This window comes from Gymnodraco acuticeps, unplaced genomic scaffold (assembly GCF_902827175.1).
Source record: "Gymnodraco acuticeps unplaced genomic scaffold, fGymAcu1.1, whole genome shotgun sequence".
NCBI lineage: Eukaryota > Metazoa > Chordata > Actinopteri > Perciformes > Bathydraconidae > Gymnodraco > Gymnodraco acuticeps.
In genome coordinates, this window is record NW_022990317.1 from 811,873 (window position 1) to 832,316 (window position 20,444).

A 20,444-nucleotide genomic window follows, 5' to 3' on the forward strand; every position below is an offset into this window, starting at 1 on the left:
CTGTATGTCTGGGATAAGTCAAATTCAATTCACTGTGCCAGACAGATTGATATTTCAACATTTCAAATGCATTTTTCTTTTGCCTTACAGAATTCCAATTACATCTCTGTTAAATAGACTGTTCCCAGAGGCTGTGTGCTCACAGTGATTTGACTTCAGTCTAATGAAGAAGCAGCGTGTTTGACAGTCAAATCAGCTGCAGGTAGACTGGGCTCAGACCTTGAACTCTGACGGTTGTTAAGGAAACCACCACCCTTTTCTCTAAAGTAAAACACATTAATGATGCAGAGTTATGGCTAATCACAGGAACATTTTATTCTCTAACACATGGGCTATCAACTGGAAGCAGCTGTTTATAGCGATTTAAATTTGTTGGCGTGTTCAAAGGCTGTGTTCTTTCCAAAGCTGCCTGTTTGCATATCCAACCTGTGTCTCTTTGCTGCATGTTGCACCCATCTGTCCTGTCTAATAAAAAAGGCAAAAGGGCCCCAAAAAACGTGTTTAGAGTTAGCATTAGAAGGGTTTCACATCAGGAACTGTACAGCACTGCCTTGATCTATGAAAAGGCGGTCTAAAGTAGGGTTAATTTGCATTTGTCAATAGCGAAAACACAATTTCTACAAAATCTTGTAGATGTTATGTTTTCTTGTCGGATGGGGTATCGGTAAAAATAGTGGTTCCCAACCTTGATGATCCCCCAAAAAATATCTACTTTGACCCTTCCCAGGTTACAAGTTGGGACATTTACGAGTAATTTCAAAAATTTCAAAAATGACCGCCATAGTAAAATGAACGGGTAACCTTAGATGATGTCCATCCATCAGAGGGCACACACCCAAATCACAACCATGTTAATTTTGGAATACATTTTCAGTGTCTATTCTTCGTACATTTACTGCAGTAATTAATTGAAACCAGTTTTCTGATCCACATCCTACAGCTTAAAAGGGTTGTTGCTTTCCTCCTTGTGTACAATGTCAGCACAGGAAAAGGTTTGCAGGCGAGGGAGCAATCATGACAGGCAAATACAACCGTGTATAATATTTGGCATATGCTTGTGAATATCACCCAAATAATTCACACTTTTACACGCCCTCTCCACAGTCAACCGGTCTGTGCCAAGTCGTGCGCGTCCTTGGAAAACCCCTGCCGGCACATGATCAGTATTCTTCATCATCATTCAGACATACAGGCTGCTGTCACGAAGCTGGAGAGAGGGAGGAGGGACTGAATGAGAGGAGAGCGAGGAAGAGGGGGAGGAGCCAGGCTGTCAAGGTGAACCGATAAACCCCCTTTTTTATTAGCCTTCCTGTCCTGCTCCCGGTCGAGAGGAGACAGAGTGCCGGGGAGCTCGCATCCTTTACGGGCGATAATCTGACAATAGCCGGTGGATTGTACACGAACCGGTCAGGGAACGGATGCAAGAAAGTGGTTTAATTATAAAAAATATATATTTTAAGATCGATTTTGTAGTTATTTTTATTTTTATTTTGGACATACAACTTACATGGCATGGAGCGAGCTACTTAAGTGCGCCATCTCGTTAGAAATAAGGTGAGTTTTTTAATATAAATAACATATGATTCAAACAGGGACCTGTGGTGTCCTGTGCAGTGTGTGTGTGTGCGTGTGTGTGTGCGTGTGTGTACACGCTGTGACTTTAATTCGACGTAATTGTTGTTTAATGTATTTTATGACCTGCTCTGTCGCCTTATCTCATGAGCTCCATGCAGAGAGGATGTCCTTCTCCTCACACATGCACTAATTGGCTTATTGTAGCTGATTTTCCAACAATCGTTACACTCCTGTTGACAAGCCCTCCTGCTGTTTTTCAGATGGAGGATATTTTTAAAAAAAGGACATTGAGGAAAAAACACACAGCAGTGCGTCTATTGCGTAATGTAGAAATCATCATTAGGTTTTGGATGACTTGACACACATTGACTTTAATTCAGAAGATAGAGATGCTGAAACACAGGGTGGAAAAAGACACATTTCAGACAAGACTTTTTAGGAAGACTTTTTATGAAATGAAAGGTGGATATCCTGTGCATACTTGTGTTTACCGTCTACACCACTAGCAAACCAAATCAGTTATTTTGCTTTTAGTCACCTAAGATTTATTTTTCTATGAAACTAATAAGCACATATCTAAACCTTTAAAGTGGTCCTTCTGCAAATTATCTTTGAAGAAACTATGAAAAAAAAAATGTATTCATCAATTTCTTTGGTCCATGACAGCCCCACAGAATACATATTTTACTGGTGTATATTCCATATTTGTATACTTAAAATTGAGTATTTAAGGTGCATTAAAAGAAAACTGTGTACGTTTGGTATTCATTTCAAACCTTTATTTACCCAGGTGTATCCCATTGAGATCATTGATCTCTTTTTCAAGGGAGACCTGCTCAAGTAGGTTCCACATGAATACATAAAAACATAAACAGAACAACAAAAAGGACATCATACAGCATCATTACAGGGATTTACAATTTACATAACTATCCACATGAACAGGTACCAACAGCTTCCGATTGAGTAGCATCCAACCGAGCTTTAAACACATTTAGTGGCACCAGATTGCTCAGTTTCCATTTCAATTGCAGACTATTCCAAGACAGAGGAGCTGCACATCTAAAAGCCATCTTCCCTAAGACAGTCCTAGCAGTTGGCACATTTAATAAAACTACAGCATTCGATCTCAGGCAGTAGCCACTTATAATTTTCCGTGAGATCAGGGAGCAGATATAGGATGGAAGTTTCCCTAACATGGCTTTATATATAAAAATGTACCAGTGACTGTGGTATCATGTACTTCATTAATTCATTATTTGTTTCATTTATTGCTGTAGGCCTACATTACACCATCTTATCACATTTATCTTACACATCAATGTGTGAGCAGGCCAGTGAATTTAGATAAACATAAGTGTTAATGAAGGACAAGCCAACACTTGATACTGAAAGATGCAGAGTAAAAGCTAAAGATGACATTTAGCTAATGATGTGGTGCTTCAGGGCTTGAACATGTGTTAGCCGTGTTAGCCTAGCATACAGGGGGAATCCTCAGGGATCACAACTTTTGTTATACTACTTTTCATATACCTGCACAACCAAACACATCTGCCTCATTTGCTCTTTGGGTTTACTTAAAGTTTACAAATGTTAGCATGCCATGCATGTCATAGCATTGTCTTTGTTAGCATATCATTTAATGCAACAGAGCTTTATTTGTTGAGTCTGAGTCTGGCTTTAAATATGTGTGACCCAAGATTGAAAAAACAGTTAGGGTGGTCAAACTTAACAAAAATAAAAGATGGCTCTTCAAAAATAACCATACATTGGGCCTCGTCTCGACGCTCCCAAAAAACGACTGAACACCAAGGCCAACAAAACATGACTGGCATGAGGGGAGCCATTTTCCCAAAGCTAGTGAGCTGCAAAGAGAAACAAACTGCAGATGAGTCCCATCAATCTGCTCAGTCTTTCCTTCCCTCTTTATATAAACACTTGCCCAATCAGGCCTGATTAGGAACACCTGAAGAGAGAAAACTGTGAGTTAATGCTTCACAGGACCAGCAGGGGGCATTTTAGAGGATAGAAAATAACCTGAAAACATAAACTAAGTCTTTTTATGTTTATATTTGGTGTCTGATCATTTGTATTCGGATACCGAGTGAAGTTTTTCACATATTTCAAGTGTTTTTGGGCCTTTTACATTCAGTTTGATCTTCTAATGCGAAACATATAAATTGGATTGTCATGCATAATCTGGATATGTATTCATATCAGTTTACTATTTGAACCAATATAGATGTCAAAACCTTGTTAAATGTTGTTGCTGAAAAGTAAGAAGTTTACCTTTTTAAAAGTTTATGTGAAGTTCAATGATCTTTATGAAATGAGTAAAGTTTAAAGAATGCAAGGACACAAGTAGTAAAAAGAAAATTAATTTCAAAGGAACCATTTTTTGGTAATCTTAAGATTTCCGTCTGAACCCAACCTCTATTGGATCCAGCGATCATGTGTGTGTTTTCACTCTGAGTGAAATGCGACGACAGACATGCTGCTTTCTGAAGCCTCAGAGGAAATGAAGTGGCCTGCTGAGGCCTGGAGAGTGCCCTTGAAGCAAAAACACTGAATCCTCACATGTTCCACTGGCTGGATAAAGAGATCCACCTGAAACTGGTTTTATTATCCTGTGTTTGAGGAGGAAAGTAACATTTAAAGAGGATTCTTAAAATATTTGTAATATTGTTTTGTTTAGTTTACCAGTTGAAACAAACTGTACACAACGTACCAGTTCTAATTAGACGGAAGCATTTAGATTTTTTAACTTCTCATCATCCAAATGCACTGTATATAATGCTTTGAAGTATGATATCAGTGGTGGAGGATTTTTAAAGCCAAGTTAACAATGTATTCAAGTTAATAACAGACTGTTATAAACACTTCAAATCACTATTGTTCACTACAAAGAAGCATGAACTTTAACTTTTACCTTCTGAAAAAGTAATTGTTAGGCCTTTTAATGTTGTTGCAGTCTCTATGCAAACAGTTTTTTATGCTGCATTAAATGATTTATAATGAAACATCCTCCACTACTACTACTGTTTTTATTGTTTTGTCTGTTGACCCTTTTGTTCTAGTCGAAATGATCACTTCTGGATAAGATCAGTTTATTTCAGATAGTAGACTAAGAGACAAATAGAAAAGACTAAATAGGCATATACAGTACATATAGTGAGTATGTACTTTGTACGTGTGTTTTCGCACATTTGTGGAGGTGGAGGTCTTAGTATATATATCGTTGAATGCTCCTACATGATGACTGAATCGAACATGCAAGAAGTGGGGGAGTACACAAAAGCTCCTTTCCACACCAGCACCAACAAATTGAAATATCATGAAGGCCTCTGCGGATGAATCACCTCAGCTTTCAAAATACAAAAGACACGGAAGTGGGAATCGCAAAATTGATATGGAGGTGGAAGATGACAAATAAATACATGACACGAACACTGTTGCGCCACTTGAGCTTCAAATGTAACCGTCATACAGTACAAGTGTCCAATTAAGTAACAAAAAACACCTTCAAGATAATCAGTTAGTGCTTGAGAAAATACAGAGAAGATTCACACAGTTTGTTTCAAATATGGTTCCAAGTAGGTGTCAAAAGATATCTTATTTCTTTATGCCAAAAAATGTCATCTATTCACTGAGGGTGGCTCTCAGAAAGTCATGTGGAGATGAGCAGATAATCTATACATTTAAAAATATACAGGTAGTATAAGTTCTGTCAGCAGAAATATTCAAACAGAGTTTCTGAGTGTCAGCTCCACAGACAGGTCTGCTGTCTAATTAAAGCCTACTAGGTGGCTGGAGTCAGGCTTTGGATGGTCGGCACCATCGTTGGAATTACATGTGCACTGTGGGAATAAGAGTTTTTGGCAGAATTGTGGGTCAAGCTAACATTTTGCAGACATCAGCTAATCAAGCTGCAGGAAAGCTCCCTGAGATTTGAGCAAATTAAGAAGCGATAAGCAGCTGCTGTTTGTCTGTGATTATTCTGCTGTGGTTGTGGCCCAGAATGATCCATGTATTCGGCATTTAAAGGTTGCCAACTGTTTCCTTTACGCCAGATAATTATTTTAGGAGAACACACACATTATTGGAAATATAAAACAAGGTGATCTATTAGAATGAGCCAGCATTTGCCTTTGCCAGAGTACATTATTGACTGTATTTCATTCTTAAAAGCAGACTTTTTTATAGAAATAACATTAATGTGGAGTTAAAGTGGACTTTTCTGTTGTCAGCCTTGTTCTTTAAGCCTTCTTTCTACTACTATCTCTGCATAGTAGCAGGTGTATCCGCCCCATTTCTTACACCTAGTTTCCTTGTTAAACTCTTAAATGCAATCTAACCCATTTGGGATTAAACTTTTTCTCTTTCGCTGAGCTAAGATTTGCTTGATTTCGCCGTCAAGACAGAAACTTGACAGAAAAACACCCATGCTGTTTTCGTGCTGGCAGCAGACTGTTAAGTAAGCCAAAAACAATTGGCAATGTATAGGCCTAAATATAGTTGTTCAGTTGCCCAACCCTAATGGCTGGTCAATTTTCTGCATTTTTGTTGAATTTCATGAATTTTGAATCTGGACAACCCCAAGAAAAATGGCCACCATTTTGTTGGCAGTTCCCCTTAAACGACAAATGTCAACATTCAAGTAACAAAGAACAGCCAGAATGAATTAAAACCACAAAGTCCAAACACAACTTGTTGGATGACACTTTCTACAGAGAGTTGTAACCCTAACCCTAACCCACTCGTTTCCCTAAACTTAGTAGTAAACAATAGTTTTTGTGCCTAAACTTAACCAAACCATTATAGTGTTTATTAAGTAGTCCTGTTGATCGTGGAGTCAGAATAGTTGTTTTATTTTGGAAGGCTTTTTCTTAACCATCAATGACTCAAGCAATTTGAAAGTAAAAGTCCTTGTCATTGGCATTTCAGTGTGAAAACATAGCTGAAGTCATTTATTAGTTTTAACAAAAATAAGGAACAAAGTGTCCTGTTTTCTGTTTCTGTGTCTTTTACTACATCAATGTGAATGTTTTCTCTGTGAGCTGCTCTCTGAAGTGTGAAACTGATACTTACCCCCCGAGGTCGGTGTCATAATCCTGCCTGAACAGCTGAGATTTATAAGCACATGGCCTCTGCGCTGTTTTTACTGCTCTGAGATCTCACTGTGTGAAAATGTTCCGGGTTTTTCCTCTGAATATTCGTTGACGATGGTCTCATCCCTCCCCTTTGTGTTTTTGTAGAGCAGCGTGAGGTCCAGGAGTCCCGCTGGGATCTGAAAGGGAAGAATTTGGCGTCCCTGTGGTGCAGACGGACCCCCGACTCTGTTCCTCCACAGCCCTGAAGGGACCAGCTTTTTGACTTCACTTCCAAGAACGTGTCCAACAGGGTTTTACACATCAACTCTGAGTTATTGGCCTATTCTGATTGGACGTTGCCTCGGTTCATCCAGGCTTTTGTGTCTTCTAGATTCCACAATTTCTCTTTTTCCTCTTGTATTTTGGACTTGAAGTTCAGCCTTAAAAGTTAGATGAAGTTACAGCTTTATTTTCCATCCGAAAAGATTGAAACCTTTTTCAGTGTCCACCACTGGCTGAGTGTGGATTATTGAAAGAAGTCTGGTGGAGCCTTTGGAGAATTGAAATGGATGTTTGCTGCTGCTGATTTCAAAGACCTCTGGACGGATACAGCTGATTAACATGCAGAAAGAAAGATTTGTTTAATTTCCTGCTATTTAACTCGGAACTAATTGGAACTATTAAACAGCTTTTGGACCATTCAGTAACTTTGAAATGAATATAGACTCTGATATGAGTTGAAATGTATTTATCTTTTGATATTTCAAAAGGGCATAATCAAGATTTTCATAAAAATGTTTACAGTGAATTTGCAGCTCTAGCACATTAGGTTTTTCATTTCTAGAAAGGCAATTTGAACACATTATATTTTGTTTGCCCAGTTTCTGTTTGAACGTGGAATATCCTGTAATTTATATTCTGTGGCAAGCCGCCGCTGTCACCAAGCCAATTAACCTCATCATTAACTTTCGGCATTTAGATTCTTTGTGAACCTTCTTCAAGGAAAATCATTTAAATTACGTTTCATTTAATGAGGATGCTAATGTAGGTGATCGCACATGTTATTGAGGATGCTACTTTTTATTGACGGCCCTTCTTAAACACGACCAAGGCTGTAACTGTGAATCATATATAATATATCCAGAAATGTAACAGTTTTTGTCAGTAAAGCTAAAGATTATACCTAATGGATTTCCTCATCAACCATCCATGGGAACTTTTTTTAAATTGAAATGATTGCCATTTACCTTTCTTCAGGAAATTCTAAGGACCTTGGATATCGTTTTCTTGATAATTTCAACAAGGAAGCATAAGCCATTTAATGTCTGTGTAAAGAATTGAAAGAGCGGCCATCGTGAAACAACCCGAAGTTAACAGAGTATTGGATCTTATTTTTTGTAAAAAAAAAACATTTTCACTGAACTGACTTCAAAGCATCAGTATTTAAGTCACGTGGCTTAAAAGTTGCAGACAGAAACATAAAACCTCTCTTGGACTGCTCTTAACTGCTTATATTTTGTAAATGCTCCCCTTGGATTACAGCCCAAAGGATAGCAATGTCAGCAACTTGATTTTTTACTGAATGTAAAAGTGACAGAATTTTGCTTATTGACCGTGGGAACACAAGCCACAAGCTTGCACAGATTAACAGCGTCCAGAGGACAACGCGTACATCCCACCCTGTGTACCTTACATCACTTCTTCCTGTCTCTGGGGGACCTCTCAGCCCTTCCTCTCCCCACCATGGTGATGTCTCAGGGCACCTACACCTTCCTGGCCTGTTTCTCCGGCTTCTGGTTGGTCTGGGCCGTTATCGTCATGCTCTGCTGCTTCTGTAGCTTCCTGCAGCGCCGGCTGAAGCGCCACCAGGAGGAGAGGCTGAGGGAGCAGTGTCTGCGAACCGTAGAGATGGGGCCACTCGGCTGCCCCCCCACAGGATACCCGTCGCCGCCTCCTCCTCCACCCTTACAGCTGCCCAGAGATCCCCCGCAGTTCTGTCCTCCTCAAACCCTGTCGCCACCTGTCCCTCTGCAGGTTCCTCATCCCATGCCACAGGCAAACTGGATCAGCATGCCAGGTAACAACAAATACTTGTATTTTTCTTTGCATACATTATAATGCTCATATGAATGTTTCTTTAAGGTTGCCCTTGTTTATATTAAACCATTTTGCTATGAAATATATAGGAGGTTGAATGGTGGAGGAGGTTAAAAGAGGCATTAGGGGAAATTGTTGTAAGGAGAAGGATTTCAAATGTCACCAATTTCCTGGAAATGTAAGTCTTGCCCCAGTACACCAATCAAACCTCTGTATATACATTTGAGTTTTTGTCATTGAGCTTTTACCTTGCATGGCAGCTAGTTTTGCCATTTCTCGAGATCTTAAGGAAATCATTGTTGTCAGTCTATTTATGTTGATCTGGTTGGTTAACCTTATCTTGTCATAGACGTTTAAACCCAGATTATTTATCGAATAGCAAGCATTTTTGAAAGTTTGCCCTTTTACAAAAGCTTTCCAAAGACGACTTCTCGGGTGGTTCTGTGGTACAGAACATCTAGTGTGTCAGGCTAGCTAACAGGATCTAATGGCATTACTTGAAACTAATGCTTCATTATCCTCACGAAATATTAGGTTATAGTCCTTGAAAATCACAATAACCTTAACCTAACCCTGCAGTGATATTTTTTTAAGTAACATAACAACAATCTAACAATGTGTTTGTTGTGTTAAAAATAGTATGCAGGATAGGAAATAAATCAGAGATTAGAGTACATCTAAATGTAAAACAAGTACAACTGAAAAGAGTCAAACTATCACCTGCAGCAGTGAGTCTTTCCAAACTCAGCAGGTAGGAGTATCCACAAGCTAACAAGCTGATAAACATCACCAAGGTTACCGTCTGATTCTGGTACACGAACAAGTGCGCAAAGTGTTGAGGGCGGCGAATACAAGAGAGGAAGTGGAAGAAGGCGAAAACTTTTGTCTGTGGCCATCTCCTGTAAACAATACAAACCAGTGCACGCCTCAAGGAAATATTAAACCCATTACACCTTAATTGCTTTTATTTATGAAACAAATTCATATTTCACGTGTTACAACAAAAAATACAACAGACTGAGAAATAATGAATGAATTCACATCTATATGAGCAGTTAAGATGCAGACAGAGAGGCAGAGGACAGTAGGAGGATTTCATTTTGTGTCAGATATATTTTAGACACTTCCCAGCTTCCAGCTCTCTGCCTGCCGAGCAGCGTTCCCCCGCGGGGCGTCATGGTGACAGCTGCTGCTGAGGCGTGGGTGGTGACTGTGGAGGCCGAGCAGTGATGGAACGAGCAACAACAGCTAAACTATAAGAGGAACATAAAAAAAAGACGGGTAGAAAGGGACAATCAGGGAGAGTACAGGAGCACAGCTGGGCGCGAGAAGGAACAGAGAGGCCATTTTTCCCCAGGGCTCCATCTTAAAGGATGTTTTATCTCATATTTACATTACGAATTATTGATTAATGACTCTGAAGTGTTCCTTTCTAATGCAATTAGTTTTTTAAGAAATTGGACAAAATGTACAGTTCTTGCAGTCTAAGTTAGAAAACCCAAAGTTGTGTCTATTTTTCCGACAAATATTAAATGCTACATACAGTAGTTGTACTGTATGTATAGAGGCCTCTTAAAAGGATCAAACTGAAAAAGGGAAATCACTTGTCAATTTCACAACTTGCAACCTGGGAAGAATAAAAGTAGACATTACTTTATATTTGGGGCTCCTCAAGGTTGGGAACCAATGTTTTTATTGTTACTACATAACCATCAAGAAGAAAAGGAGTCTACTGACAGACATTGCCAGTCAAAGAACTAAGGGAAGGATTCTGGCTTTGGCAAATATAGACGACGTTCCAAACTTTAGACCAACCTGCCAATGTGATTGTTGGGTGAGTTTATCCAGCCATTCGTAACCACAACCCTGAATCACTCAAACGTTTTTTATAACAATTCAGACACCTGCAACCTGATCCACCCGGTATAAATGCTCTCTTTAATCACCCTACCTTGTTCAAATACTCCATCCGGGCAGCTGCCAAACACAACCACAAACTAACACACAGAGCTGCTCCACTTGTGCAGTTGGCATTTCAATGCCTTGCTCAAGGGCACCTTAAATCAGACTTGTTCCTGTCCAACATTGCAGCCCTGAGCACATCTTTCTTTCTTTTTTTAACCCAAACAGTGTGTGTGAGCATATACAACATTTGTATGGAAATTCATTCATAGGTTTGGGGAGCATTCTGCTTCACCCTTCTGGCAGAAGTAAACGGGAGCCAATTTTTCAAGCTTCAACCTTGAAAGCTAAACAAAGCTTGCAACTGCAGTGAAAATGATTGTCAGTGCTTAGCAGTATTAGCAATGAGCAGCAGCGCATTTATTTCATATGGCACTGAAGGACCAGAAGAAAATCCTTCAAGCTATAAGCAACATTAAAGCATTAACATGTGCAGCAATTCTGCTTTAAAAATATCAATATTATTTAATTTTGTATAAGTCCAGGTCTCAAGTCTCTCGTTTCTGTAGTTGTTATTTATTGCATTAGAATTGACTAATATGCATGCCTTTTTTAAGAAGCAAGCAAGAATTCATCTTAAAATAATCAGCACAGGAACTATGACACAAAAAAAATTAAGAGAATGAATAAAAAGCACTGTTGGAGGAAACTTTTTCAAATCTGTAGAGTGCTAGTAAAGTGTTGCGATGAAAGAAAGAGGGATTACTGGAGAGTAAAAGGAAAGCTGGAGTGAGTATAAGAGCATCAGCTGCTGTCAAAGATGCTTAATGAGCACAGACAGACAGTATCGGATAAAACAAAAGGTTGCTGGAGTCTTGGTCACAAAGCAGACTGATGAAGAGCTTCAGTATCCAGGCAGCAGCCGAGCTAAAAGGGAAGCAGGTGCCGACCAGCTGAGCACAACAGAGGCTGGAGAGGGAGAAGCCGGAGCTATTTCATTAACGGAGAGAAAAAGAGAGGCGTTGAGATGGTGAAAGTGCTGAGTTTCCATTTACACCTATTCGGATAGCATTAGAGATGATGGTGGAGAGAGAGATGAGAAAGGACAAGAGGGGTGAAGCCCCCAGGAAGAGAGCCGCCTTTGAAGCAAATTTCAATAGCGGTCAAACTTGGTGTTATAATTTACGTGTTTGTCATGTGATGCCATAGGCCCAACAATATTTTGTATTGGAAGCTGGTGAACCGTCAAGAATGCCATTGCCGTAATCTATTCTGGATGTAATGAATGCATGGATTAGTGTTTCAACGGCAGTGACAGAGAGGGAGGTTCAGACGCATGCAATGTTCTTGAGGTGGAACAAGGCTGTTTTTGTGACATGGTTTACGTGAGGTAGGAAAGTGAGGCTGGGGTCGAGGATGATGCCAAGGTTACAGATGTAAGTTGAGGGGTTGACAATTATGCAATCGATGTTCAGTGAAAAATCCTGGGAGGAGCGGGTAAGTGAGTTTGGTCCGGTGATGATTATTTCAGATTTGTCACAGTTCAGTTTGAGAAAGTGTTTCGCATCAATTTTTCAATCTCAGTGAGGCAGTTGGTGAGTTGGGTGTGTGTTGGTTGCAGAAATAGATTTTGTAGAAACGTAAAGCTGGGTGTCATCAGCTTAACAGTGGAACCGGAGTTGGTGAGACAGAGGATTTGTCCAAGTGGGAGGATGTAGATGATAAAGAGCAGGGGACCAATTACAGAACCCTGGGGGATGCCGTTGGTGACTGAAGCATTGGAGGATTTGCAGTTGTTGATGTAAATTAATTGTTGTCTTTCAGAGAGATATGATTTAAACTAGGAGAGGTTTTCCCATTGACTTGCATTTGAATCGCTCAATGGGCCTAATGGATGCGTAAGATTGTCGAAAGATCCAGGTATTTTTGTTAAAGCCAGGCCATATTGCGCCACGTATCTTTTTTTATAGGAATGAACGGGGCTCAGCCTCCAACGATGTATCCAGTTCTCTAAATGCATCCATGGGTGAAACCTAAAAGGATGTTTGTATTGTACCTTTAATCAAGCGCTGTTTTTATTTTGTTCTGCATAACAGAAGCAAGTAACACTGTACTCACCTCTATGGCATTTCATTGTGCACTTGTGGCATCAATGAGAGAAGTTACTGTAGTGCTGACTTGTCTATTCAGCCTATTTTTAATACATTTGAAATAGAACTTAGGCAGAATTACTTTTATTGGACATTGGTTGGACTTAAGAGATATTTCCGGTCAAAGTTGGATCAAATCAAATCAAGTTTTATTTATATAGCACATTTAAAAACTATTTTTGGTCGAGCCAAAGTGCTGTACATATAATAAAAATAGCCTACAGTAGAGATACTTTACAGCTAACACAATAGCACAGATTGTTCAGAATATCAGTATGAGAAAAAAAAAATAGTTGCAAACGGAAACACTGCACTACATACAGTACATGCTCACACTGTGTTTGGTGCTTTAAACGAAAGCCTTCTGATCCTCCTGCTGGAAACATCCGTCCCATGTGTTTCTGCGTGCTGGCAGTATTGTTTTACAGCAGAAACACATGGACGGGGGAGTTAGGACAACAATGACAGTGGATCCTGTATGTATCTGTGAGGCATGATGGAGGAGTGATGGATTCTGGCCGAGTACACACACACATACACAAGAACACACACATTTGCATCTATAAATACATACAGCTCCATGGCAACAGTTCAACAAACAGCTGTGGATTTGTACCACTGTACATGTTTGTTGTATTGCCTGTAAACAGGTTTGGGCTGTGGGTTTGTTTTGTTGCTGTTGGGATGCTGGAACTCAGGATAATTTACATTCAAAAGTGATCAGTTACAATGAAATACGAAAACAATTAAAACATGAAAGTAGATGAGGGGCAAAATATTTGGCCTAAGCATAGACTGTATTCAAAAAGTGGCCGCAGCCACCAGGATACCATTTTGAAGCCTTGAGTTTGGCATTTTAGCCACAGTTTTCTTGTTTTTTTTGTAACTAGAAGTGACCATATTTGGAGAAGAGGGCAAGTCCTCATGCCATGTCATACACTGTGAACGCTCAGTGTATGAATTTGGACCGTTTAGTCAAAATTCTAACAACAAAAGAAAGTTCATTGACATTTCAATCTAGCCTACTAGCTATCACGTCAAATGTTGGGAAAACTTGAATGGAGTTTAAGAGGTAAATTAAGCTCTGAAGCAGCAAGAGTAATACATCATCTCTTTAGTGGATAGCCTAACATCAAAAGCAGGCTTCAAACCTTCTTTGATTCTTGCACATATTCCCGAATATATATTTCAGAATTTCCAAAATAACTTCTGCGAGAAACTCAGGAGACTAGATAATGTTAAAGCAGGAGGAGAGCTTGTGCAACATTTTGATAAATATTGATTAGGATCTGGACAAATGTATCAACATGGACAAAGAAACTGCCTCCAGGTGTTACGAAACACTGTTTTGAGATTGATGTCTGTTGCCCAGGGTCCAAAAATATGTTCCTTTTAAACTGACAATATAGAAGAAACTCCCATTTCTTTCTGACTCTCTTTGTCAGCTATGAGGTATTTTAGAAATGTTGCAGGAATGAATGCGTATTTTTGTGCTTATATTTATCTTAAGAACATTTTCTTTAGTTTTTTGCTTAACTGTCACATTAATGTCAGGTAACGCCTTGCTAAAATACCACTATTTAAGCTACATCTGAATTTTAACAATTGAGGACTCTGCTTTCTGTTGTTTCGACCAAAGGTTGTAAAATCATTTAAAAGAACAAAATAAATATCCACTAACTTATGTCAGCTGTAGCAACCGCAATGTCTCTAAGCAAAACGAGTCTGTTGACTATGAATCCTGTCTTGGTGCACCCTAAAAGCATTGTGACAGCTGAAATACCTGAAAAAACTGACGATGTCAAAATGTCTGCATCAGTCAAAACATTTCAGGAGGAGTTCTCTAATGGGTTGCAAATGTGAACAGATTTGAGCTTCTCAGAGAGCTGCTGACGAGTGTAATCAGCAGCAGGTGTGAATGGTTAAATCAGAAGAGAACAAGTAAGACATCGCCATTGCTTTTGTTTGGCTGTTCAGATAAAAACATTATGATAAAATTGTCCTTAGTGTCACGCAACAACATATTTCCCTGAACAAAAATCATTTTCATTTTTTTTTGGGAGAAATTACCCCTTAAATTAGGACTTCTGGTGATGTAATGGCGCGTTTCCAGTGCAGCGCGGAGCTCGCTTTAAGCGTGCCGAGCCGTGCGGGGCCCGTTTTTGGTTGCGTTTCCACTTGGCCTAGTACCGGCTAGCGGGTCCTAATTCACAGTTTTTCTGGCCCCATAAAATCGTGGTTCTAGGGCCAGGAACAACCAGGCTGAGTCGGGCTGAGTATGCTAAACTAGAGAGAGAATCGCTGGCAAGGGGGCTACAACTACAACAAGATGAACATATTTTACCGTGATTTAATTGTAATACACGTTTCAAAATGATGCCGAATTAACAACATACTGATAGTTAGTCAAAACCATGAATTAACGCTTTGACAAGTCTGCAGACAGACGGCAGGCGAAAAACCCTTTTAAAATGCGTGTTTTCTAAATAGAGCTTGGCTAAGCTAACGTTATATATGCTCCGACCGTCCACACTCACAACAACGGCCTACAGACATAAATAAACCAGCGACTGTATTCTCCATGACACAGACAGTCTGTGGTTTGTACTTGTTTAACTTTTGTCTAGTTTCTGAACAGATCGTATCTGTTTGAAGAGCAAGCATGGGAAACAAAAGACAGCATTTACCTGTTTGCATCCAGCTAGCCATGCCTTTCTGGTGTACCAGCTACGTGAGAAGCCTCGTTGATACGTTTTGTCTTTTTCACGAGCTTGCTGCGATATATACAAATCGGGTTGGTCCGGTCCAAGGTCTTTAAGTATCAATTTATCTCCCAAACTTCTCCTTTCGAAAGGATTGGAGAGTAGCTCTTGCACGGAATTGGGTGCGGACCGAGGTCCGGCGACTCCACCTGCACACGAAGCCATTCTCATCCAACTACTGCGTCACCTTGGTCACTCACGAGTCTAAAAAAACAACTCACGTCAACGCACGTAAGCAACGTGGGCGCCAACGTGAGCGCCCTCGTGACCAAAATATTTGACGGCACAATTTTAAACGAGATTTTATTGTAGATTATACATTTTACTGATACCAATTGTATGATATTTACCTTGTTCATTAAAAATAAAAATATAAAATATATATATATTTTTTTTAAATTTAAAAAAAATTGTATGTGGGAAGAGGTGGGGCGGCGCCCCTATGGGCCGGCCGCCACTGCATTGTGCAGAAGAAAACAAATCAAGACAAGAATAACAAAATAAGTAATTTCATGCGTTTATTTTCAGAGAGCCTCCGGTAATTATGTTTATACAAATAATTTGCAACAGGAAATGATTTGTATAAACATAATGCAGGTTAAATAACATTTTCTACTTTCCAGTACAACATTTATTATCTGCTCTGTCAATTATTTGTACTGTCCAGAAACAAAAAAGGGATACATTTACATTTTTGACTTCAGTTTGCAACACAGATTTATACTGAAGAGGATTAGGGCCACATGATTTTTTTTTGTTTGTTCTGACTTTAATCTCAGAATTCTGATTTTTTTCCTGAGAATAAAAAAACATAATTTTTTTGGGAGAAAAAAAGTCAGAATTCGGACTTTGATCTCAGAACAAAAAAACATATTTTTTTCAAATCCTCCCAAAAAATGTTTTATGTGTCCCTAATCCTCTTCCGTAGACTTGGAACAACTACTGACATTTATAGTTTTTCTGCTTTTAGTAATAGTTTTTTTAATAGTTTTCCTTCTTATCTAACTTACAAACATGAACACAGCCATCAAACAAACATTCACCATCATCTAACCACAGACGGACAGAAACATTTCAACCACCCCCTTGCATTTACTCAAAAAATGATTCTGCTGAAATCTAAATATTTCTTATGACATAATTTGATGTTTGTACCATGCATCTGACTGGAAAGATTGCAAAGGACACACGTGGAAAAAGCTGATAATCATTCTGCACTAAAAGACTTTGGAATTGTGTTGTATTGCAAACACTTGCAAACTTGAATCAGGAAGCAGGGTTTTGAATCTGTCATTATTTTAAGCCACACTTGCAAACATAGCTATTGAATGTATGTCTACAGGGTGTCTTTAATGGCTGCTATCAAACATCTGATCAAATGAATCTAGGTACGTTTGAGTAAAACAAATGTTGAAAATGTCAAACCACGCACCAACAATGTCTTTCCATCATTTACCCATTCATGACTCGCTTACAATAAAAGTAAAGGCAATTTTAGACACTCGTGAATCTACGTCATCACTGACATTTGATATGGTTTTGTTAGCAAAAACATTTTATAACGCGACTTAGATGCTGTTTACTCAGTACCACTAGAAATGATGCGTCAGTCTTCAGTGAGAAGCAGAAAGATGGAAAACAAGTGCGCCTAAAATAGGAAGGAGTGAAAGAGAAAAATAAAACGTGTGTGAGAGAGATAGAGGGACACAGAGCTTGTGCTGTGATGCTTTTTGTTCACACTACTGAACACATTGCCACACTATCACAGTAGGAAGTAGTTTATCACAATGTTTTGGGGGTGATATTCAAGTTTGATAACTTATTTTCTTGAAATGAAAAAAAAAAAAAAAAATCAGATTTTGAGACATCATGACACCCATTACCCCTATTGAATTAATTTGAACAACAACACTCAAATCACTTGGAAGATTGCAGTTTTGTTTTTAAATGTTGCCCTCAAGTTTCCAATAAATAGTTCAGTACATTACATTTGTCGGTGAATTACCCTGGGACTTTTCAAAGATATGCGTTACTATTTATTTGACCTATATCAGGAGATAAGATTCTATATTTCAAACTCTAGTGACGAGTTGGGAGTTTTGCATTTAATCCAGTATCCTATATTTTCTTTTACAGACACAGACGTATTTGGGAAGCCGCCCTGCTATGAGGAGGCAGTTCTGATGGAGGACCCTCCCCCACCCTACAGTGAGGTCTTGTTGGACCCGCGGGGAGGCACCTACCTGAAGCCCGTTCCGCCCCGAGCTGCGCCCCCACAGCCCCCACCCATTAGGGAACACCAGGATCCAGCTCCGGTGTTCACAACGGAGACCAGCAAGCCTCCTGTAGCGCCCGTATTCCCTGAGCGAGGTTACTCCTCCCTCATTCGCCTGCCTTCATCCCAGCGCTGGGACTCATTGGGTCATCTCTTATCCAACATAGACCTGAACCACAACAACCTCACGCCGCCGGGGGCCCGCTCCATCCAGGCAGCTGCCACGATGGCGACCATGCCCCGGAGAGAGCCCAGGACTCAACATGGGCTGCGAGGGGGGATTCAAGGACTCAGTGGAGGCATACAAGGACTCAGTGGAGGGATACAAGTACTTCAAGGGGGGATTCAGGGGCTTCAGGGGGTTCATGGACTAAGGGGACTGGAGCCCAGTTGCGGCCTGCCAACAGCCTTCCCTCTTCTGGGTCGTAGCACCGCCGTTTAGACCTTGATTATTAGAAAATAAGTCTTAGTAACCAATGAGTGGGTCTATCTCTAAAGAGCCTTCAAGCAGGAGATCTATAAAGATGCCTCCTTTTCTGCTCAGTTTTTACAGCACTAACAGCGCTAGTAGTAGAGATATAATCCCCTGAAGATCTAAAAAGTGCTGCGAAAGGCGTCAGGAGTTAAATTCCCCAGGCAGCTCTGTTGCTGGGATCATGGCTTTCGGCTCGGAGTAAAAGAGGAAATTAAACACAACATCTCGCACCAGTGTGGTTGAGTTACAGAGGCATGCTGGTGTCACAGTAACGATGTTTGAGTCTTTCAAACAACAGAGAAGGAGAAAAAAAAGGATGAGTAATAATTCCAAAGGATGAGCAACAAGCACAGCTGTTTCTCCACCTTTCATCCTCCATTTTTTTTATCTCCCCCTTTCTTTGTGTTCATCCCGGTTCTCCTCTCGTTTCTCTGTGTCGAAACAACCTATTGTACCAGCCTGCCGTTGCCATGGTTCCCGGGAACTGTCTGTTGCTCACGTCGACCTCTCCTCTTTTATCCGCACGGAATTTCCGAAAGACTCTGTTCACAGCTCGTCTCAAGGACTGCAAGTATTAACGGTGACAAAAGAGCGTGTGAGCCTTCAGTGTGGAGTCGGCCACCATGTTTGTGACTTTAAAGCCCCGAAGGCCAGTTTTTACACCGACAGACAAAACAAACGGAGTACAACAAGCTCTCCAGAGAACCAATCCTACTTGGATTGCATTTTGTAACATGCTGCGTTGTTGTTTCTAATGACGTTACTGCAAACTGTTGCGGTTTGGCCTCGATCTGGTAGTCTGGGCCCTTTTGGTGGTCGCAGAATGGCGACGTCTGGGTCATTTGAGTGAAAAAACAAAATGTTTTCATGTACAAATGTTACTATCATTCTCTTAAGCTTTGTGACAAATGCTCGAATTGATCTTGTGAAATAAAAACATCTTCACATGCTAGGCTTCTTCTAATAATTTGTGGAGTTAAAAGAACAATATGGGATCAGCTAATTGTGTTTTTATGTTCAAAACTAAATACTTGATTAAATATTAGATTCTTCTTCAGAGCATCTTGACATCAAAATTAAAGTTTTTAACTTCAGTACTTTCTGGATTTACTTGCAGTAGCGTCTCCTTTACAGAGCCGAAAATAGTACTGTAATATTTTATATTTTGTTTTTATGAAGTCATGCATTTGTTTTGGGGTTAAGAAACGGTTGACAATTAGAAGTTTGCAAATTAGCTGTTAACAGTGAGATTAAAATACAGCGAACATCAATTTAGCAACTCTGTTAGTCATAATCTTCTTTAGAATCTGTACCATTCAGAATTTCTACTTTAATTTATAATCAAAAGGGGCATAAGAGATGTTCTCGAGCCTTCACTTCCAGACATCTTAAGTTTCCAAAATTAATCAGATTATCACATTCGTTTTCCTCTGCTTCTCTCAGCTATAAATTCCTTCTCAACGTCGGCCTCTGCCAATCGGGAAAGCCTTAAAATGTCAATTGTGAGTTTCCGTTTCTCTCCGACTCCTAGTTTCTGAGTCACTCTAACCTTTCCTCACCTCCTCCTTTTATTATCCTTACTATCTCTTTCAACATTTTATTTTTTACTTCCATCTTAATCATCATCTATCTCCAACTGTCTACCGTCTAAGGCTACCGCTTCTTTGATGCAACATTGAGAAACGAGGAAATGGAAACAGGCACTTTGCTGCCACTCATCTCCCATAAAGATGCTTTACAATTTACGAACAATGTTCTGCCTTTTTATGTGCTGATAACAAGGCTAGTAATTCACTTCATCAAGGGATGTCACTCACACTCAGTAGTGGATGCGAGAGTCTTCTCCGAAACACTTGAAGTGATATTTTAATAGAAAACAAGCTTAGTGTTTTTTTAAGTTGAATTACTATTCACAAAAGCTTGAAAAAGGGTTTTTAGCTTAAAAAAGTTTAAGTTAAAATATAAGAACTACGAGTTTCCCTTTTCCTTACACATCAGGTCTTTTATTAAGGCAGATGCTATTTGACTGGTCAACAATACATTTTGCTATGTACACCCGGGTGACTGTAGTCAACAATGCCATTTGCACCAGAGTGCAGACACAGTTTTATTAAAACC

The 20,444-nt window shown here is 39.7% G+C and overlaps 1 protein-coding gene across 2 annotated transcripts; it reads left to right on the forward strand.

Moving 5' to 3' along the window:
- Window positions 1-1,204: 1,204 nt before the first annotated feature.
- LOC117550616 (proline-rich protein 7) lies at window positions 1,205-19,278 on the forward strand. 2 transcript variants are annotated; one of them, XM_034223047.1, is made up of 3 exons: window positions 1,205-1,554; window positions 6,831-8,742; window positions 17,713-19,278. In XM_034223047.1, the coding sequence occupies exons 2-3, from the start codon at window positions 8,409-8,411 to the stop codon at window positions 18,291-18,293; spliced, it is 915 nt and encodes a 304-aa protein (XP_034078938.1). In that variant the 5' UTR covers window positions 1,205-1,554; window positions 6,831-8,408; the 3' UTR covers window positions 18,294-19,278. The 2 variants fall into 2 exon arrangements, with proteins under 2 accessions (XP_034078938.1, XP_034078939.1); XM_034223048.1 differs by having other exon boundaries at window positions 6,836-8,742.
- Window positions 19,279-20,444: the final 1,166 nt, after the last annotated feature.